We start from the raw sequence: 18,850 nt of genomic DNA, 5'->3' as shown, positions 1-18,850 counted from the left end.
AATGTAGAAAAATGGTTCCTTCCAGTCTCTCTCGTGGCTGATTTTGTCTTCGTTAAATCCTTTGTTGTTCAACCATTTGTTGACTACCAGAAAATGGTACCCGGGAATTGATTTCCTGATGCTGTAAAAGAAGCTGAACTCTTTCACTGAGGGCGCGCCCAGCCTCAGGTTATGGTACATAATGTACAGAGCCCAGGCTAGTTTGTATGAATTTGGTGATAGTTGAATTGGAGCCACATCGTACCATTTCAAAATTCTCTTAATGTATGGATGCAAGGGCGCGCCCACGCCTAGGGAAATCAGTTTTGGAGTAAGCACCATTCGGGGGATCCTTTGATTCCCGATGTTAAAAATATGTGGCCTCATGGTTCGAAGAGGGCGCGCCCAGATGCCATCCATGCCATAGTACTTCATGTGCCATTGAATTTCCCAGTCGGTTGCAGTTGAGTCAAGAGCTACGCATGCCAGCTTACCCTATCTTTTCCTTCTGGCATTTTTCTCTGCTTCAGTAAGGGTATTGAGCCTTGCCCAGTCACAATCTATTTCTACATCTGAGGGTTCCCAATGCTCTAGGGGAGGATCAGATTTTTTAGGAGATACGGGATACGTCTCAGGGTCAGGAATCCTTCTTTCGAATTCACTTACACTGTGTGGAGATGTGTCCCCAGAAGGAGACGCGCCCTGAGAGGATGACGCGCCCTGTGTGTTTGACGCGTCCATATCGGAAATAGCCATTCCTTGAGGTTTTTGGCTTGTGGAAGGGATAATTTCGTCGTCCGTCCAATCTTCGATGGCGGCCCTTGTATGGAGAATTAGAGTTCTTTGCCTTTTGACTTCCTTCTTTTCCATTCTTGAAATTATGGGAACATGGTCCATGGAGTCAGAGCTGGAATCAGACATTATTGAGTTTTTTGATTTAAGGGAACGGAAGACGCGTCTTTCTGCTCTAAGGAAGGAATTCGTCCTGTGGATGTTGGGAAAGTCGGGTTTAAAAGAGATCAGGTGTGGGGAATAGGTTCCAATACGTTTGTTGAGTGCTTTAAACGGGTGAAATGGTGAAGAAGAAGACGCGTCCTCAAGCTACAAAATAAGGAATAAACATCTGAGGACGCGTCCATATATATATAAAAAGAGGGGATATTGTGAAGACGCGATCTAAATATCTACCCCAGGGGGGTGTTGCAATGACGCGTCCTAAAATGCCTCTGGCCCTATGTTACATTTGCTTGGAACAGCTTAAACGTGTCTAAAGAGGATATAAGACGCGCCCTGACGGGGGGACGCGTCTGTTATGGTTGCAAAGCATTAGAATCTTAATCGATTATAGTTGATTTTGGGAGAATTCTCTAATAAACTAGAAACATGCGACTACAAGATTGAAGAAGCAAAGTATGAGACAATTACATATATATACACATATACATACAAGGAGTGCTAAGAATGGTGCATGGAAACTCAAAGCATATGAACGGGTTTTTGCTCATTAAACTCGATTTACTTAATTAAATAAGAAAGTAAAGGAAGATTTGTATACCTTATGGGTTGGTGGTTGGATTGAGCTAAAGAAATAGGGAAATGGCTGGATAGATCACCGGAATTTGGACCTCGAAACTCCTGCTTAAAAAGGCGGCAATGGCGGTTGTGTGAGAGAGAAAAAGAGATGGTGGTGATGGTATGGTGCAACTAGGGTATTTATAGAAGAAGGTCGACTCTAAGGACGACAGCTGTACACCACATGCGGAAGTTGAAAGTAAGACGCGTCTTCCTGCCATGACGCGTCCACATATTTTGAGCCAAATTTCGCTTGGAAAGAAATTCCAACTTTGTTTTTAACTGCAAATGGAATTTGGGGGTAGTTGTTATACCCAAAATTTGGCATTGGATTAACTCGGGTCAAACGCGGGCTAATTACAGTCAAACTCAGTGTTGCGTTGTGAAAGTGAGGACGCGTCCAAGTATTGAGGACGCGCCTACTTGGGAAGGGATATGTTACGAGGCGAGAAGAGTGCATATTCAATGAAGGACGCGCCCAGGCTTTATGGACGCGTCAATATTTGTGAAAGTGCTTGGGAGATGAAATCTTATGGTGATGGATGTTTTAGGACGCACCTACTTTAGTAAGGATGCGTCATTGAAGGTGAAGTGTTGTGCATGATGGTTTAGAGGAGACGGTGCAAGTCTAATAAGGTTAAGGACGCGCCCTATATTTTAGGACGTGTCCTGTGACTTTACATGTTATAAGAAACGATTAAAGCAAGGTTGGATTTGTGGAGGTTAGGACGCGTCTAGTTGGTTAGGACGCGTCCCGTGTTTTATCTATATACTTTTTGATGTTGAATTTAGGACAAAGCTTGCATGGAGAGGAGCAATGGAGGTTATTTTTACTAATGTATTTGTTGCAGGTATTCTTTGAAGAATTCCCTCCTTGAGACGGTCAAGGAGGGGGATGTCCGTGAAAAGCTTGAAGGCCTCCAGGGGTATGCCTGTTGATTGAAGGCCTCCTCCTGTATTCAACGGGTGTCCTCGTTGGGGATGTGGGGTTTACTTTGGTGTGTGCTTTGGGAGCTCTGTTCTTGTATTCAACGGGTGTCCTCGTTGGAGAACTTTGGAGTCATCCTGCACTTTGCACCCAAGAGCTTGGGATCACCTGTCCTGCTATCTGGTGGGTTATCCTCATTCGGGGGACAGGGATGCGTCTGGTATTTAGGGTGAACCGTGGCTATACCTGCGTTCGTAAATCAAGGGAGATAGCTGTAGCGGAGTGTTATCCTTGCGCAGGGAGATGCACTATCCGTGAAGTCCTACGATTACGGACGAGCCTTGGGCCTTTGCGGTTGGGCCTCATAGTTGGACATTCCTAAAGCTAGCGGAAGATGGATATCGGATAGGCTTCTACTGGGCTTAGGAGTGAGAAGTCTAGACTCATTAGACTTCTTGTTCTATGAGAACTACGTCAGGCTTGATCCCTATATAAAGGGTACGTAGGCACATTGAGAGGGTAAGAAGTTAAGAGCTGATAAGAGAGCCACCACTTACTCTGATCAATCTCAGCCCAAAACAACTACAATCAACCACACACCGCTTAAGTTTCCGGCAAAGAACCACCGTCACAGATCTTGGTTCCGGCGAGAAACCTCAATCTTTGTTGTTACCAGATTCCTCCGTCAACACATATTTGGGAGATGCGTGTTCAGTGTTTTTCAAAAATAACAAATATGTATTCACATCTATCTTGTAGTGAGTATGCATTCTTAGAGTATCTCCAACGGGATGTACTTGTTAGCTAAAAAGTCTATGTGGTAGCTAAAAAATGTATCCCTCCAACCATGGCACATGTTAGCAATATTTTTACATATCATTTACCCGGTCTTCTATATTTGTTGATGCTAACTATTAGCTAAAAGATTCACGCCACCTTTCGCCTAATTTTACACATTAAATATTTATATTACATTTAATATATATGTTTTAAATCTCTTATTTTATATTTAATATTTGTAATTTTAATAATTATTTTAATATACATTGAAAATTTATATAAAATTTATATAAATATAATTAATATAATTATATATTTTATAATAGATATATAAGTAATGTTTATTAATTGTGTTTGGTCATATATAAATATATTATTATATTTCAATTGTAATATATTTTAAAATTATTATTTTAATAAATATATTTTATTTTTACTCATATTTAATTAATATAAACTAAATTTATTTAACATCTAAAAATAGTAAAAAAATAATATTAATGAATATAAATAACCAATATAGCTAATATAGCTAATGCCACTGGAACAAAAATGCTTACATGTTCAATAAAATTTTAGCTAATCATATTTTAGCTAACAATTTTGGATGTTACCCTTGGAGATGCTCTTAGAGAAGAGCATTTCTAACCATGATAGCTAAAATGGTTAGCCAAATCAGGATTATGTAAAATTTTATTGAACTTGTAAGGCCATCCATTCCAGTGATATGAGCTATAATCATTAGCTATATTCAAAAATATTGTTTTATTCCTATTTTTCAGATTTATATGTATATATATAAACTTTAAATAATAAAATTAATTTAGTTAATACTTAATTCAATACATGAATAAAATATATAAATGTAAGTTAATAATTATTACAACTGAAAATATAATACATATAAATATTACAAAAATATTTTTAATAAAAAGTTACTAATATATATTGTATTATATATATATATTGTTTGTTAAAAATAATTAATAAATTTTGTTAATAAGATAACAATATTTTTACACTTAATATTATATAAATTAAAAATATTATATATAAAATAATAATTTTAATATTTATGTATTAAATATTATATAAATATATGCATGTATTAATTTGTATGTGTAGTTAGTAATGTAGATTTAGGCTTAAACATAAATTAAATCTGACGTGGAAGATATAGCTAACAACTAGAGATTCCACAAATATTAAAGACTTGACGAAGGATATATAAATTTTTTGCTAACAGGTGATATGGTTGGAGTGGTGTTTTTTTTACCTAATATCTATATCCGAGTGCCAGATAGGATTTTTAGCTAACAAGAGGTCATGGTTGGAGATGCTCTTAGGATCCATATTCCCATATTTTTTTAAAATACATATTTTTTGTTATTTTTTAAAAACTTAAATATACATATGTAGAATGCATATTAAATGATTATTTTGGGCAGAATATACCGTTAATCAGTACTCCCTCCGTACCACAATATGTTATTCATTTTGACTTTTGTCACTGTTCACGTTAAGCGATTGACTATTAATTTACGGTTAATCTATAAGATCAAACATAATTATGAGTGATCTTGTTGTATTCGTGTTTACGAGTACTTTAATACAGTGAAGTTTTTATATTTAATACTAATACGAAATTAAAGATATTAATAATTAAAAACGTACATTGACAAACGTGTGCTACACAAATGGGAAAAATATTTAGGGACAGAGGGAGTATTATTTTAAACATTATTCCTAGATTTAACTCATCCCGGCAATATTTCTAATATTCTAAAATATATTTTTGTTTATTTTGCAATAATAACATGTTCTATATAATAAAAGTCCGTTTTTAATAAATGATAGCCTAGCTAGTTTGCAGAATTCCGCGTTATCGACAGTGAAGGGCGTAAATGAAATTGTACTGGAGTGTTGATGGCAAGTCAATATTCAAATTACCACGTGTAAAAAATGTTGATTTCTTTGGAGTTGACCCTTTGAAATACTCCCCAACACTCGTCGTTTAATTTTATGATCGCCAGCCACTCCCTTTTACTCCTTGCACGGCCACCGGAAACATGAGTCAACAAAGTGGAGTATACTTTTGCTTTGATCACATACAGGGAGAAGCCTGATTACCTGATATTAATCGATATCGGGTATCCGGGTCAGTTATTCGTCACTATAAATTTCAAGAACACGAATTACAAAACATTTCGGCGTCAACTTAAATTTGTACTTCCTCTATTTTTTATTATATGACGTTTGACTTTTGTACACACACTTCTAAGTGCTTTGACCGCAGAGTTAGAATAATATTTTTTAATTTTTTCTTTTTGTGAATAAAAATATATAACTAAAACTTTAATTTAAAAAAAGAAATTTTTTAAAAAAATTATTTTATCAATGCGGTCAAAGGACTTAGAATTGTGTGCAAGAAAGTCAAACGACATATAAAAGAAAATAGAGGGAGTATTATTTTTATTATAAATTGATCATGAGATCGAGATCGAGTTCGTTAACTGAGATTGTTTATTCCTTTCCTGCTAATACTAATAGTTCAAATTTCTATTTTCGATTTTGAAAGTATCTAAAAACAACTGAATTAACATGGTCGAGAATGTAAATAATATATTAACCGATTCGATGTGGGTGAGTTATATCTTTTTGATATATTACTAGTATCGAAAAATAACCGATTCTATTTGGTTTAGTTAAAATCTTCTGGATAGGTTAATTTGATTTTGTCAGATTTAGAGCATCTTCAATGGTGCAAAACCTTTAACTAATTATCTACATGAAATCTATGTGGCACGTGAGTGACAATATTTAGAGATTATGTAAAATTTTAAGCACTTCAACCATAGTTGTTCTTAGCAAAAAATATAGATAATCACATTTGATTGGCTATATTTGTCGAACCATTAAATCCCTTACAGCATCTTCAATGATGTTGGCTATAATTGGTTGGCTAAACCGGGCATGTAAGACGATATGTAAAATTTGTTGAATCTGTAAGACATTGTACTTCGATGGTGGTACTGGCTATATTGGTTAACTATATTTTAAAAATAATATGTTATTAAAATTTTATGTTGTTATAAATAGAATATATATCTTCAATATGGTAATAAATGATTATATATTTTTTTTACAGATTTCTTACAGGTTTGTAATGGTTCAACAAATATAGCCAATATGAAGAGGTTGGCTATATTTATAGATAAGGAGAATGTACCATTGGAGATTGATTTTGTTTACATAGTCTCTATATTTTTTATTTATAGTATCTATTAATGAGTTTTAGCTAATGGTTCTAAATGTTGGAGATGCTCTAAGATATAATTTTGTTATCATAATTATACATAATATCATTGGAGTGTTTCCCCTTCCCCTTAGATAAAATTTTACATAATTCCTTATTTATCATATTTTAGCTAACAATTCTTATAATTACGATTGGAGATGCTCTTAGATCTTAAAAACAACCAAACAAATCACAAGCGGTTAACAAGATATCCTAGGGTATCAAATGCTTCATCTACAAATAATTGTGAACAAGCTAAAATATATTAGGGTGAGGAGAATTACCATAATCCAGGCTGTTGGAATGGACAATTTGACAATGATGAAATATATAACAAGAAAATAAGGCCTACCTCTTGATGAAACACAAACGTAAGGTTGCAAAGATACTCCTATTTTGTAGAGGATCAGAATCTAAATAGGACCATTTTCTAGACTTCAATAATTGAGTACTATCCCTATCCTCCCATGTACAAGACAATAGCTATACACTCCCTACTTGCCTTTTTGGTCCAGTTTTACAATGTCAAGTTCATGGTCCAGCAATATGTAGGCAATTTGTCCCAAAGGCTTTAAAGTAGTCAATTTTATTTGAGTCCTGATCGGTGACATTAAGCGATGAGTCTTGATCGGTGACAAGGCGATAGATGTAACCGTTTATCCGTGAAAATTGTTAACATATTGATGTTGAAGTGGACGCAGGGGGTCACGTTTTTTTCCTATCAACGAACAGATGATTTGTCAACCATCATTGGACGTGAACCATCGCTCATTTTTAATGTAATTGTTTTGTTGGTTAGCTCTTTTAGTCTGCATATTGATATTCTAATTTGTTTTCCCTATTTGCTCATTTTTAACATATTGATATTGGTCCGTGACATTAAGCGATGAGTCTTGATCGACGACAATGCGATAGATGTAACCATTTATCCGTGAAATTTTTAACATATTGATATTGAAGTGAATACAAGGGGTCACGTTTTTTTCCTATCCGCGAACAGATGATTTGTCAACCATCACTGGACGTGAACGTCAGCTCATTTTTAATGTAACTGTTTTGTTGGTTAGCTCTTTTAGTCTTCATTGATGAATCCTGCATGTTGCTAATAAACCAACTAATCAAGTGGAGTTAACATGCTACAAGCTAGGATATGTACAAGGGAATATCATTCACATGAAGCTGATAAGCAATAGGATGACAAAATTGATAGGAAGCTAGGACTCATCCTTGTGTGTTTGTGTAGACACAGCGGACTTACTAAGGATCCAGTAAAGAGTGCATAATTGTATACAAATGTATCTGGCTATGGAGCCTATGATAGAGGAATTTGTCTCTGATCAATGTATTATGTGATACCTCCATAATTTGTTACCATATAAAAAATTTCAAGGGTCTTTTTTGAATTAAAGAATAGGGCTAGAGAAATAATCAGTTCTATTGAGTTTTGTATTTCTGTATAGATTTGAAGGTGAAGGACAAATTTAGTCTATTTTTACACAAAATTGACAAAAATAACCAATTTCTGAAAAGTTTGCCAACTTTAGCCGATGGGATACCAAACTGTCAATGGAGTGTCCACTTTATACAAGATACCCAACTGACAGTGGAGTATCCCATATATGAAATACCCAACTAACAGTGGAGTATCTTATATAAATTGGGATACCCAACTGATAGTGGAGTATTCAATCGGCCAAAATTAACCACTTTTCTCATAATGGCTATTTTTGTTAAAAATTTTCAAAAATCGGCTATTTTTGTCATTTTTTCTACATTTGAGTTTGATGAGCTTCCAATCTAACCTGACTGATTTCAATTGCAGTTTATCTGATCTCAAATGATACGTCACGAGTAGTTTGACAATTTAGAACGACGTTATTGGGGAAATTATGTAAATAAAAGTGTCCATTATTATTTATTGAATTGTAGTCAATCAAATTACAATACAGTATCATATTTGGTACCGCTAAAATTATTCTAAATTAAAACAGTTATTTACAAAATAATTTTATTCAAAATAAATTGTTCAATCAACTAAGAATTAATTTGAATCGATTCAAAACAATTAATTTAATCTACCACTAATTTGTCTCGGGCTGGTTTTGCCAAATTTTGGATTGGGCTCACCTTAATACTCCATTTAAAACAAAAGAAAGATTTAAAGATTGGGCCTATCTGCCGGGATATCACAGAAAAACAGGCCCGTTATAACAAGTACTAGTTGAAATTGTATTCATTCGTTCCAATTCCAATGCTAATTAATTATAACAATATTTATATATTTTTATTCTTTGTTAGTATTTTTTTACATTTCTCCTAAAATTTGTTTCAATAATTGTCACTTGGAGTTACTTATACATTTATACAAATATAATTAAAAGTAGCTAAGAAATAAATGTTATTCATTTTTCTATCGGGGTGTTAAAAATTAGTAACTTTGATTGACACTCTTATCATAAATAATTTAAAATATTTTATGCCATATATTTATTTTATTATATATATAACTGAAATAAATAAATTATAATTTATTTTATACTATAAACATATTTTACTACACGGTATAAAATATTGTATTACAAAATATATATATTATATTATATTATATTATATTATATTCGGGGCGAGGCGAGGCAGGTTTTCCGCGAGAGAATCATATAAAATTATAAATATTATACCCGTCTCATATTTAAAAAGGGTAAACTTTTCATTTCCTTCAATGTCTCATTTCTCATTTAAGACGGTCCTATTTAGATCGGGTTGGGGAGAATTCCCTGTTTTTCGTGTCCGGTCGAGAAGGATATATGGCTTCATATTTTGCAAGAAAGGTCGAAGTTTATTACTTATTCAAATCATTCGACAATACATAATGAAAATCAGAGTGGACATCTCCCACTCTTAAAACACGATCAGCTATGAAACAATCTTGACGCGCTAAAAAATGCGCAACTTTGTTCGCATATTGTTTAAGAAATTTAAACTTGACATTTTTGCAAGATAAATTTGTAAGAAGGATACAACACTCCTAAATTACTCATCCTAAGTACGAGTTGCATTGCACAGAACTCCGAATATGTTGCCCCATCTGCAAACAATCAGACTCAACAATAGCATTGCTCTGGTCTTTTTTGTAATCCAACTTCGAGCTTCTTTTATGCCCAATGTTTCTTTCTGCTAGTTCTGGACTAGGGGTACCTCTTAAACATTTGGACCTGGTTTCAACCAATTTGCCTTCATGATCTTGCGCTATAAAAGCATAACGGTGACAACTCGACTTCTAAAAAATGACAGCGTTTGTGTTAATCTTAACACTATTAACGGGGAAAGTTTTCAATGACAGTGTCTATGTTAATCTTAATACGTTATCTGTGACAACCCGACTCCTCAAAAATGGCTTTATTAGTTTGGCTTGAACTTATTTGCGGAATTGTATATGATATTGACCTAGAACTAATGAGATTTTTTTTAATTAAATGTAGATTGAGGTGTCATTAACGCGATTTTCCTTTCATAAAAGTAAACTGAAAACGTTGTATTAATTTTTGGCTCTTATAATAATAAAATAACATCAAATAACTAAGAGAAACGTTAAATTAGGGTCCAATTTCAATTTATAGCCTTTTAGTTATATTTAAATAAAAAATTTTATTAACCGATTTTATGTTTTTGAATAATAATTTTTAAGTGACTGGATTTTTTTGCTATTTTATTTAGGTAAAAGTTTTGCACAAGATGGTAGCAGGACTAGTTACGAAAGTCGAATACGTGGATCAATCAAATAGTCAGCTTGAGCATATATTTCAGATAAATCATGTTTTAATTTATTAATTTGGGTGTTCTCTCTGTCACACATGAAAGCGTTATTGTCTAAGTTTTCGGGGATATCATGCATGACGTTCGATTAGATAATAAATTTTATTATACGAAAAAAACTTTTTTTATATTATATTGTATCTCGGTACAAAATGTATCTTCCTACAAAAAAAAACCGTAAATTTAATAATTCCCATAAAGTCATTTTTACAAAAAGTGAAGTCAATTTATTTCCTACCAAAAATCATTCAATCACCCACTATTCTAAAAAAAAATTCCTTCTATTAAAAAAAAGAACAAAAAAAAAGGAAAACTATAAAAAAAACAGCAATTGTGGGTATACGTGAATACGGAAGCACCGCCGAGGTCGAGCTTCTTAATTTCTGAAAAAAAGGCGAAACCTAGATATTTATTTTTTAGGTCGAAACCTAAAAATACACACAAAATCAAATCTCGCCGTGTCTATTTCTCCTCGCCGGCGATTCGATCTCACTCTCCTCTCTCCGCGTTTGGATCTGTTCTTTTATCGGTAACTGATTTCTACATCTAATTAAATTGTTTTTGTATTTCGATTAATTTATTTGCTGTTTTTTTTGTGTTTGTAATTTCTCGATTATTTCGCATTTATTAGAATTATGATTTGATAATTTAAATTGCAATAGAAGCTTTTTGATAAGGTTTGGAGCCACTGGTACTTTTGTAAATTGAATCGGAAATTGCCTATCTTGTGTATTTGGTAGCGGTAGAGTTTTCGATAAGTTAATGAGTAACTGGTAGGTTTACGGGTAGAGTTTTCGATAAGTTAATGAGTAACTGTTAGGTTTACGAGTTACTGATGCTTTCGTGTTGCATTGATAAGTTTCAAAATTTGAATTGTGATATGTATTTTCGGATAAGGTTATGAGTCACTGATACTTTCATATTGTATTGATTAGAATATGTAATTTTAACCGAAAATTGCTATATTTATTGTGTTTTTTTGGTACGGACAGGGTTTTTAAAATGTTACGAAGTGCTGTTAAGGTTACGAGTTACTGATACTTTTATATTGCACTTATAAGTTACAAGTTTTGAATTGTGAAATGCTCTTTCCCTCGAGTTACTGATACTTTTATATCTTATTGATTAGAATATATTATTTTATAGGAAATTGCTGTATGTTGTGTGTTTTTTTATGGATAGGCTTTTTTAAAAAGTTTATGAATTGCTGTTAATGTTACGAGTTACTGATACTTTGATATCGCATTGATAAGTTTTAAATTTCAAATTGCAGTATACTCTTTCGGATAAGTTTACGAGCTACTGATGCTTTCATATTGCATTGATTATGATAATAAATTGAACTGGAAATTGCTATATGTTGTGTTTTTTTTGTATGGATAGGCTTTTTAATAGGTTTACGAATTACTGATGCTGTGGTTATTTGTTTGTTATGTTAGGTTGAGTGTTGGTTTGTTGCTGATAGAGAAGCGGTTGATTGGATAATGACAACTGCAGAGGTGACTAAGCATAAGTCTAGGAGGGAAGAGTCGGAAACAAGGGAGGAGTCGAAAAAGAGTCATCGAGACAGGGAGAGGAATGGAGAGAAGCACAGGGAGAGGGATAGAGATAAGAGTCGGGACCGGAAGGAGAAGGTAAGGCGACGTGATGGCTCTTCTGATGAGGAAAGAGAGAAGAGTATTGATGATAAGTACAAAGTGAAGGAAAAGCACCGGGATAGGGAGAGAGATAAGAGTCGAGACAGCAAGGAGAAGGAACGGCGTCGTGGCTCTCCGGAGAAGGAAAGAGAGAAGAGTATTGACGATAAGTACAAAGAAAGGGAAAAGCATAAGGATAGGCATAGAGACAGGGAGAAGGAGAAGGAGAAGGAGAAGGAAAAAGAGAGGATTAGAGAGAAGGAGTCTGAAAAAGAGAGGATTAGAGAGAAGGAGAAGGAAAAAGAGAGGATTAGAGAGAAGGAGAAAGAGAAGGCGAAGAGAGAAAAGGAACGGGCTAGGGAGAGAGAGCGGGAAGATAGAGAGAGGGAGAGGGAAAAGGAAAGGGAAAGGGAAAGAGCAATAAGGGAGAAGGAAAGAGAAAGGGAAAAGAGGGAAAGAGAGAGAGAAGAAAGGGAACGGGAAAAAGAAAGGAGGGACAGGGACAGAGATGAGAGGGACAGGAAGAGGAAGGAGAGGCACCGTGATGTGGATCACAGTGATGGTGATGATGCTAGAGACCGTGAAGGTAAGCGGCGTAGAAGAGAAGATGATCATAAGGACAGGGATAGAGAACGTGAACGAAGCAAGTCAAGTAGGCACAGAGATGGTAGTGTAGGGAGTAGCCCTAACAAAAGAGGTGATGAAGATCCCATGGATAAAGCAGATGAAAAAAGTCGAGAAGATGTTATCGAGGAAGAACAGCGGAAGTTGGATGAGGAGATGGAGAAGAGGAGGAGGAGAGTTCAGGAATGGCAAGAGTTGAAAAGGAAGACAGAGGAATCCGAGAGAGAAAAGCTTGGAGTAAATGTAGATGTTGATGAACAGAAGTCTGGCAAGACATGGACCTTAGAAGGGGAGTCTGACGATGAGGAAGCTGCACTGGAGGACAAACCTGAAAAGGGTGTGCAAATGGATGAAGATGCCAAGCCCATTGATGATGGTGTAGAAGATATGAAAGTTGATGCTGAAACTGATGTTGCTGCACCTCCTAATTTTAATGGAAACAATGCTGCTGAAGACGAGGATGATGAAATTGACCCATTGGATGCTTTCATGAATCAAATGGTGTTGCCTGAAGTTGAAAAGCTCGCTGAAGCTTCTGTTGCTGAAGATAACTCTAACATGAAAAAGGATAAGGATGTCCATGCTAACACGAAGCAGCCACGAAAGGGTTTGAATAAATCTATGGGAAGAATCATTCCTGGTGAGGATTCTGATTCTGGTTATAGTGATGCTGATGATGAAGACATGCCCGTGGAAGACGATGACGAAGATGATGATGAATTCATGAAAAGGGTGAAGAAGACAAAAGCTGAAAAACTATCTATTGTTGACCATTCAAAAATTGATTATATTCCATTTCGGAAAAATTTCTATATTGAAGTGAAAGAAATCTCAAGAATGACTTCTGAAGAAGTTGCTGCTTATAGGATGCAGCTAGAACTGAAAATTCATGGAAAGGATGTTCCAAAGCCTATTAAAACATGGCACCAGACTGGATTGTCAACCAAAATATTGGACACAATAAAAAAACTCAACTTTGAAAAGCCGATGTCTATTCAAGCTCAGGCACTTCCCATTATAATGAGCGGTCGAGATTGCATAGGTGTAGCTAAGACAGGATCTGGAAAGACATTAGCATTTGTGCTGCCAATGTTGCGGCATATCAAGGACCAGCCACCATTGATGTCAGGAGATGGTCCGATTGGGCTCATAATGGCACCCACCAGAGAACTTGTCCAACAGATCCATGGTGACATAAAAAAGTTTGCCAAGGTAGTTGGTATTAGCTGCGTGCCTGTATATGGTGGTTCTGGTGTTGCCCAACAGATCAGTGAATTAAAACGAGGGACTGAAATCGTGGTATGTACTCCAGGTAGGATGATTGACATACTTTGTACGAGTAGTGGAAAAATTACAAATCTGCGTAGGGTCACTTATTTAGTCATGGATGAAGCCGACAGAATGTTTGATATGGGTTTTGAACCTCAGATTACCAGAATTGTTCAAAATACTAGGCCAGACCGCCAGACTGTACTGTTCTCTGCTACTTTCCCTCGCCAGGTCGAAGTTCTGGCTCGCAAGGTGCTGAATAAACCCGTGGAGATACAGGTGGGTGGAAGAAGTGTTGTAAACAAAGACATAACACAGTTGGTGGAGATGAGATCTGAAAGTGATAGGTTTCTCAGGCTTCTTGAACTGCTTGGAGAATGGTATGAGAAGGGGAAGATATTAATATTTGTCCAATCGCAAGATAAATGTGATTCCCTGTTCAGAGATTTGCTTAAGCATGGTTATCCTTGTCTCTCACTACACGGGGCTAAGGATCAGACTGACCGCGAGTCCACCATTTCTGATTTTAAAAGTAATGTATGCAGTTTGTTGATCGCTACTAGTATTGCTGCGAGGGGTCTAGATGTCAAGGAGCTTGAATTGGTGATTAACTATGATGTTCCAAACCATTATGAAGACTATGTCCACCGTGTTGGGCGGACAGGGCGAGCTGGGCGTAAAGGTGCTGCTATTACATTTATATCTGAAGAAGATGCAAGGTATGCACCAGATCTTGTGAAAGCCTTGGAACTCTCTGAACAAGTTGTACCTGACGACCTAAAAGCACTTGCTGACGGTTTTATGGCAAAGGTCAATCAGGGTACTGAACAAGCACATGGAACTGGGTATGGAGGAAGTGGTTTTAAGTTTAATGAAGAAGAGGACGAAGTCAGAAAAGCAGCGAAGAAAGCACAGGCAAAAGAATATGGGTTTGAGGATGACAAGTCAGATTCAGATGATGATAACGACGGAGTGCGTAAATCCTCACTTCCGACACCGGGTCAACTGCCTAATGGGTTGCCTATTCCTGTTGGCCCAAATATAGTTCTTCCTGGTGCAATACCAGCTGGTCCCTCCACGATTCTACCAACTGCAGCAGATGGCGCTGCCAGGGCAGCAGCATTGGCTGCTGCCATAAACTTGCAGCATAACCTAGCTAAGATTCAAGCTGATGCGCTGCCCGAGCATTATGAAGCGGAGTTGGAGATCAATGATTTCCCTCAAAATGCTAGGTGGAAGGTGACACACAAGGAAACTCTAGGTCCAATCTCTGAATGGTATGGAGCTGCCATCACAACCAGGGGACAATATTTTCCCCATGGTAAAAACCCAGGGCCTGGTGAAAGAAAACTTTACTTGTTTATTGAGGGTCCTTCTGAACAATCTGTGAAGAAAGCTAAAGCAGAACTGAAAAGAACACTGGAGGATATCACAAGTCAAGCGTCATCCCTTCCTGGTTCTGCACAACCAGGACGATACTCACTGGTGTGAGAGCAAGTGGCCTCCGTGTATGAGGATGTTCTCATGCCCTCATTCCCCTTTATGTAAGGTTGTTTCTATTATGTCTAATTGCTGAAATTTTGTTCTGGATTATGTATTATATTATATATTGACCTGTGGGATGCAGTAGACACTTGCATGAGATATATGGTTTTGCTTTAATCTTGATAGTTATCAGTTATTTTCAGTGAAACCATAAGTTCTATCCAGCTATATCAAAATTTTGTTTGGTGCTTTACAATAATGATAGTTATATCTTAATCGTTGCTTATTGATTAATATGTGTTTTTTACTTCTGTCTCATGCCAGTAAATTCTTCATAGTTATATACCTAATATTCCAAATGATTATATTTTCGTGGATGGGGAAGTATTGACTCTGTGAAATCTATTCGATGTATTTATGACTGTATATCTATAGTGAGCCTATAGAATATTTTCTGTGCTGAAAAAAGGACGCCAATATGCTTCTTTTAAATTTTTAGGACCCCCACTCATAAGCACATGTATTTAGGAGCCTGCTTGAACGGGTGGACCAGAACAGGTAAAGGAGTTTTTCTCAAGATGAGTTTGTTGATAAGTTGAGAAGGTCATGCTGATTCTAGCTGAACTTTGGGAAACAGAAATGAACAAACGTGGTGCTGAGAGGTTAGTCAGGATGCTATGGCTGAACTTGTTTATTTTACTTAACATGTATGAACATGCTGATTCTAGCTGAACTTTGGGAAACAGAAATGAACAAACGTGGTGCTGAGAGGTTAGTCAGGATGCTATGGCTGAACTTGTTTATTTTACTTAACATGTATGATCAGCCAATTTGCAAAAATTATGACCGATCTGACCGATCTATAACTTACCATTGCAGGACAGACCACCTCAATGTTGGGTTTTTGTGTTGGTTTGTGCCTAATTTGGAAGCCTATGGTTTGTGGTTTGATATGACTATTGATTGCTGGTCAGATAGTCAGGCCTTATAGCAAATTATAAGGGATACATTCATGTTGTCAGATTTAAGGTTGTTTGGTGGAAATGATGAAGGAATGAGGATTTGTCCGAGTGGTTCTGCCAAAGTGAGTGAAGGGTTATAACTAAGAATTTATGATAAGACACAGATAAAACCTTATTCTAATTAATGCCTTCTGTTCTGATGGTTGACAGTAGGGATTATGTAGAAAGATATATCTAGTTGGGTCAATTAACAGTAGGAAACATGTGGAAAGATATATTTATATATATCTAACTTTTTAAAAATACGGGAAGAGCTTTGTGTGCAGTGTATCAGATATTTTCTGACTTTCTATATATGATTCATGTTGAAACTTGGTAGACTGTTTTGGGTAGAGGGTCCCCCAGTTTTATCACACATGTATTTTTTGAGCTTCCAACCTTCCGCATTTTCACTTCTTTCCTGTAATCGTCATTTAGAAAATTGAAAAATTAGTATGTTGATTCAAAGATGAGTTCACCAACTTTTCATCTGATATTTATGTTTTTATGAATGAAATACCATTAGGCCGACCTAATCTATTTGCATTGACAATTTATGCATTGACAATTTAAGATCGTCTGTTAGATCTCATGTGGAGAGTAGCATAGTCTTTTCTGGCTCATGCTATATTTTTCTCTTTTAGAAGTCGCGTAGACTGTAGACCAAGGTAGTGACTTGTGGACGTGCCTACTGCCAAGGGAAATTTGTGACTGGCAGACTGCTCTCAGTTCCATTGGCCTATAGGTTGATTGTGTATTGGAAAATAAAAATTACATGTGAAAACAGACCATATTTTTTACACATATATCTATATCTATATTATATCTATACGAATTATCGTTGTTAACATCTCTATGTAAGCTTTGGATTGTAGAGCAGTATTTCTGGGCCAAGTCTAGGTAGTTATTGGTTAACTCTTCTGTATCGAAATATTACAATCAGTATTTGCCAATTGATAGAATGATCATGATTCACTGTATTGTTGTCAATTAGCAATCCAGGATGTTATTTTCTTCTGTTCAGTGGGTTTATCTGCCAATGTGAAGACATTGGTTACTGAAAATGATTTTTTTTTAAATCATGTTATTCTGATAGATTTTAGAAGTGTATTGGATTTTAGAGGTGTAAGATAGTATACAAAATAAGGATACACCTGTGTTGGTGGATCAGAATTGCCTATTGGTTTGTCCATGTAGCATGCCAGTTTTGATACACTTGCGACATTGCTACATTATTTGTGTCAAGCAGTTAATTTCAAACGTTGGTGCCATCAATCCCCCAAACAGGACATATCATAGCGTGATGCTCAGAGCTTTAGAGCATCCCATTACACTATTTTGGTGTAATTTTTACATCAAAATAGTGTAGAAATTACATTATCTTCAAATTCAACTCAAACCCACAAACATTAAATTTTAAACTATTTTATATTATATAGATTATTTTATTACCAAAGTACAAAAGTAAAGTTAAAAATAATAAGGTGTTGGGATACAGATGGAACAAATTTGTTTTAGACCATCTCCGGCCCAACTTCAAATTTGTACTTAAACACCATTTTAGGGTCAAATTTTGTCCAACCTAACTCTAAATCTTACAACATTTTGGTGGTGCACCAAAAATTACACCAAATTTGGTGTGAGAGTTTTTGTTAATGCCAACGTTATTCTTGTTCTTCTTACCTAAAATAAAATTATTTTTTTTGTATCCTACTAACTTTATTACTTTTATATTTTATTTTGTATTCTAATAAAATAACTTATATAGTAAAAGAATGGTGTAAAATTTAGTATATGTGGGTTGAAGGTAATATGAAAATAGTGTAAATTTTACACCAAAATAATGTTATGCATTTGAGATGCTCTTAATAAATGAGTACAAGGGCAATACAGAAATATAAAAAACTCTAAAAATTTAGTGTGGCACTAAATTTGGTGTAAATTTTTGTGACACCAAAATGGTGCAATTTTTAGAGATTGAAATTTTTTTTTACAGCAAAATCTTTTGTTGTGTACTGTTGAGCTATCTCATCTTCAACTGCGTTGTTTCATCCGTGTTGGAAATGGCTTTGGGAATTGGCAGATTTCTCTATAACTTTCTTTTCTCTGTATATAATGTACAATAACGAACTACATTAGCAATAGATGTTTTGATTTGGATTTCGCAATGATGAATAATGCACTACAGTAGCAACAGATGTTTTGGTTTGGAAATCGCAATGATAAATTACACTCAGGATATGCATTGATGTGCATGTTATTAATCCGAAAGTGTACAAAATGAACAAATTCGTAATAGTCTCTTTAATAGGAAAAAGTAATAATTTTTTAATTTTTTCTGTATCAGTCGTCCCAAATAAACTATGTGGATAATGCATTGTTAAGTAATAAGTTACATATATATAAATTTATCATCAGCAGCCTTGTATATTTTTTTGGAAATTTATCAAAAATATTAATATTT

At 35.3% G+C, this 18,850-nt stretch overlaps 1 protein-coding gene across 12 annotated transcripts; it reads left to right on the top strand.

Annotated features, from left to right (window-relative positions):
- The first annotated feature begins 10,708 nt into the window (after window positions 1–10,708).
- Window positions 10,709–16,784, top strand: LOC141713665 (DEAD-box ATP-dependent RNA helicase 45-like). Of its 12 annotated transcripts, none has more exons than XR_012572014.1 (5): window positions 10,709–10,899; window positions 11,810–15,444; window positions 15,914–15,943; window positions 16,023–16,156; window positions 16,265–16,784. XR_012572014.1 is itself a non-coding variant. In XM_074517176.1 (2 exons), exon 2 carries the CDS (start codon window positions 11,855–11,857, stop codon window positions 15,389–15,391), a length of 3,537 nt encoding a protein of 1,178 aa, XP_074373277.1. In that variant the 5' UTR covers window positions 10,709–10,899; window positions 11,810–11,854; the 3' UTR covers window positions 15,392–15,644. The 12 variants fall into 12 exon arrangements, 1 of the variants encoding a protein (XP_074373277.1); XR_012572012.1 differs by having other exon boundaries at window positions 15,885–15,943; XR_012572013.1 differs by having other exon boundaries at window positions 11,810–15,449.
- Window positions 16,785–18,850: the final 2,066 nt, after the last annotated feature.

This window comes from Apium graveolens, chromosome 3 (assembly GCF_009905375.1).
Source record: "Apium graveolens cultivar Ventura chromosome 3, ASM990537v1, whole genome shotgun sequence".
In the NCBI taxonomy this organism is placed as follows: Eukaryota; Viridiplantae; Streptophyta; class Magnoliopsida; order Apiales; family Apiaceae; genus Apium; species Apium graveolens.
Note: the sequence above shows the minus strand (reverse complement) of the source record. Positions and strands in the feature narration are given on the sequence as shown.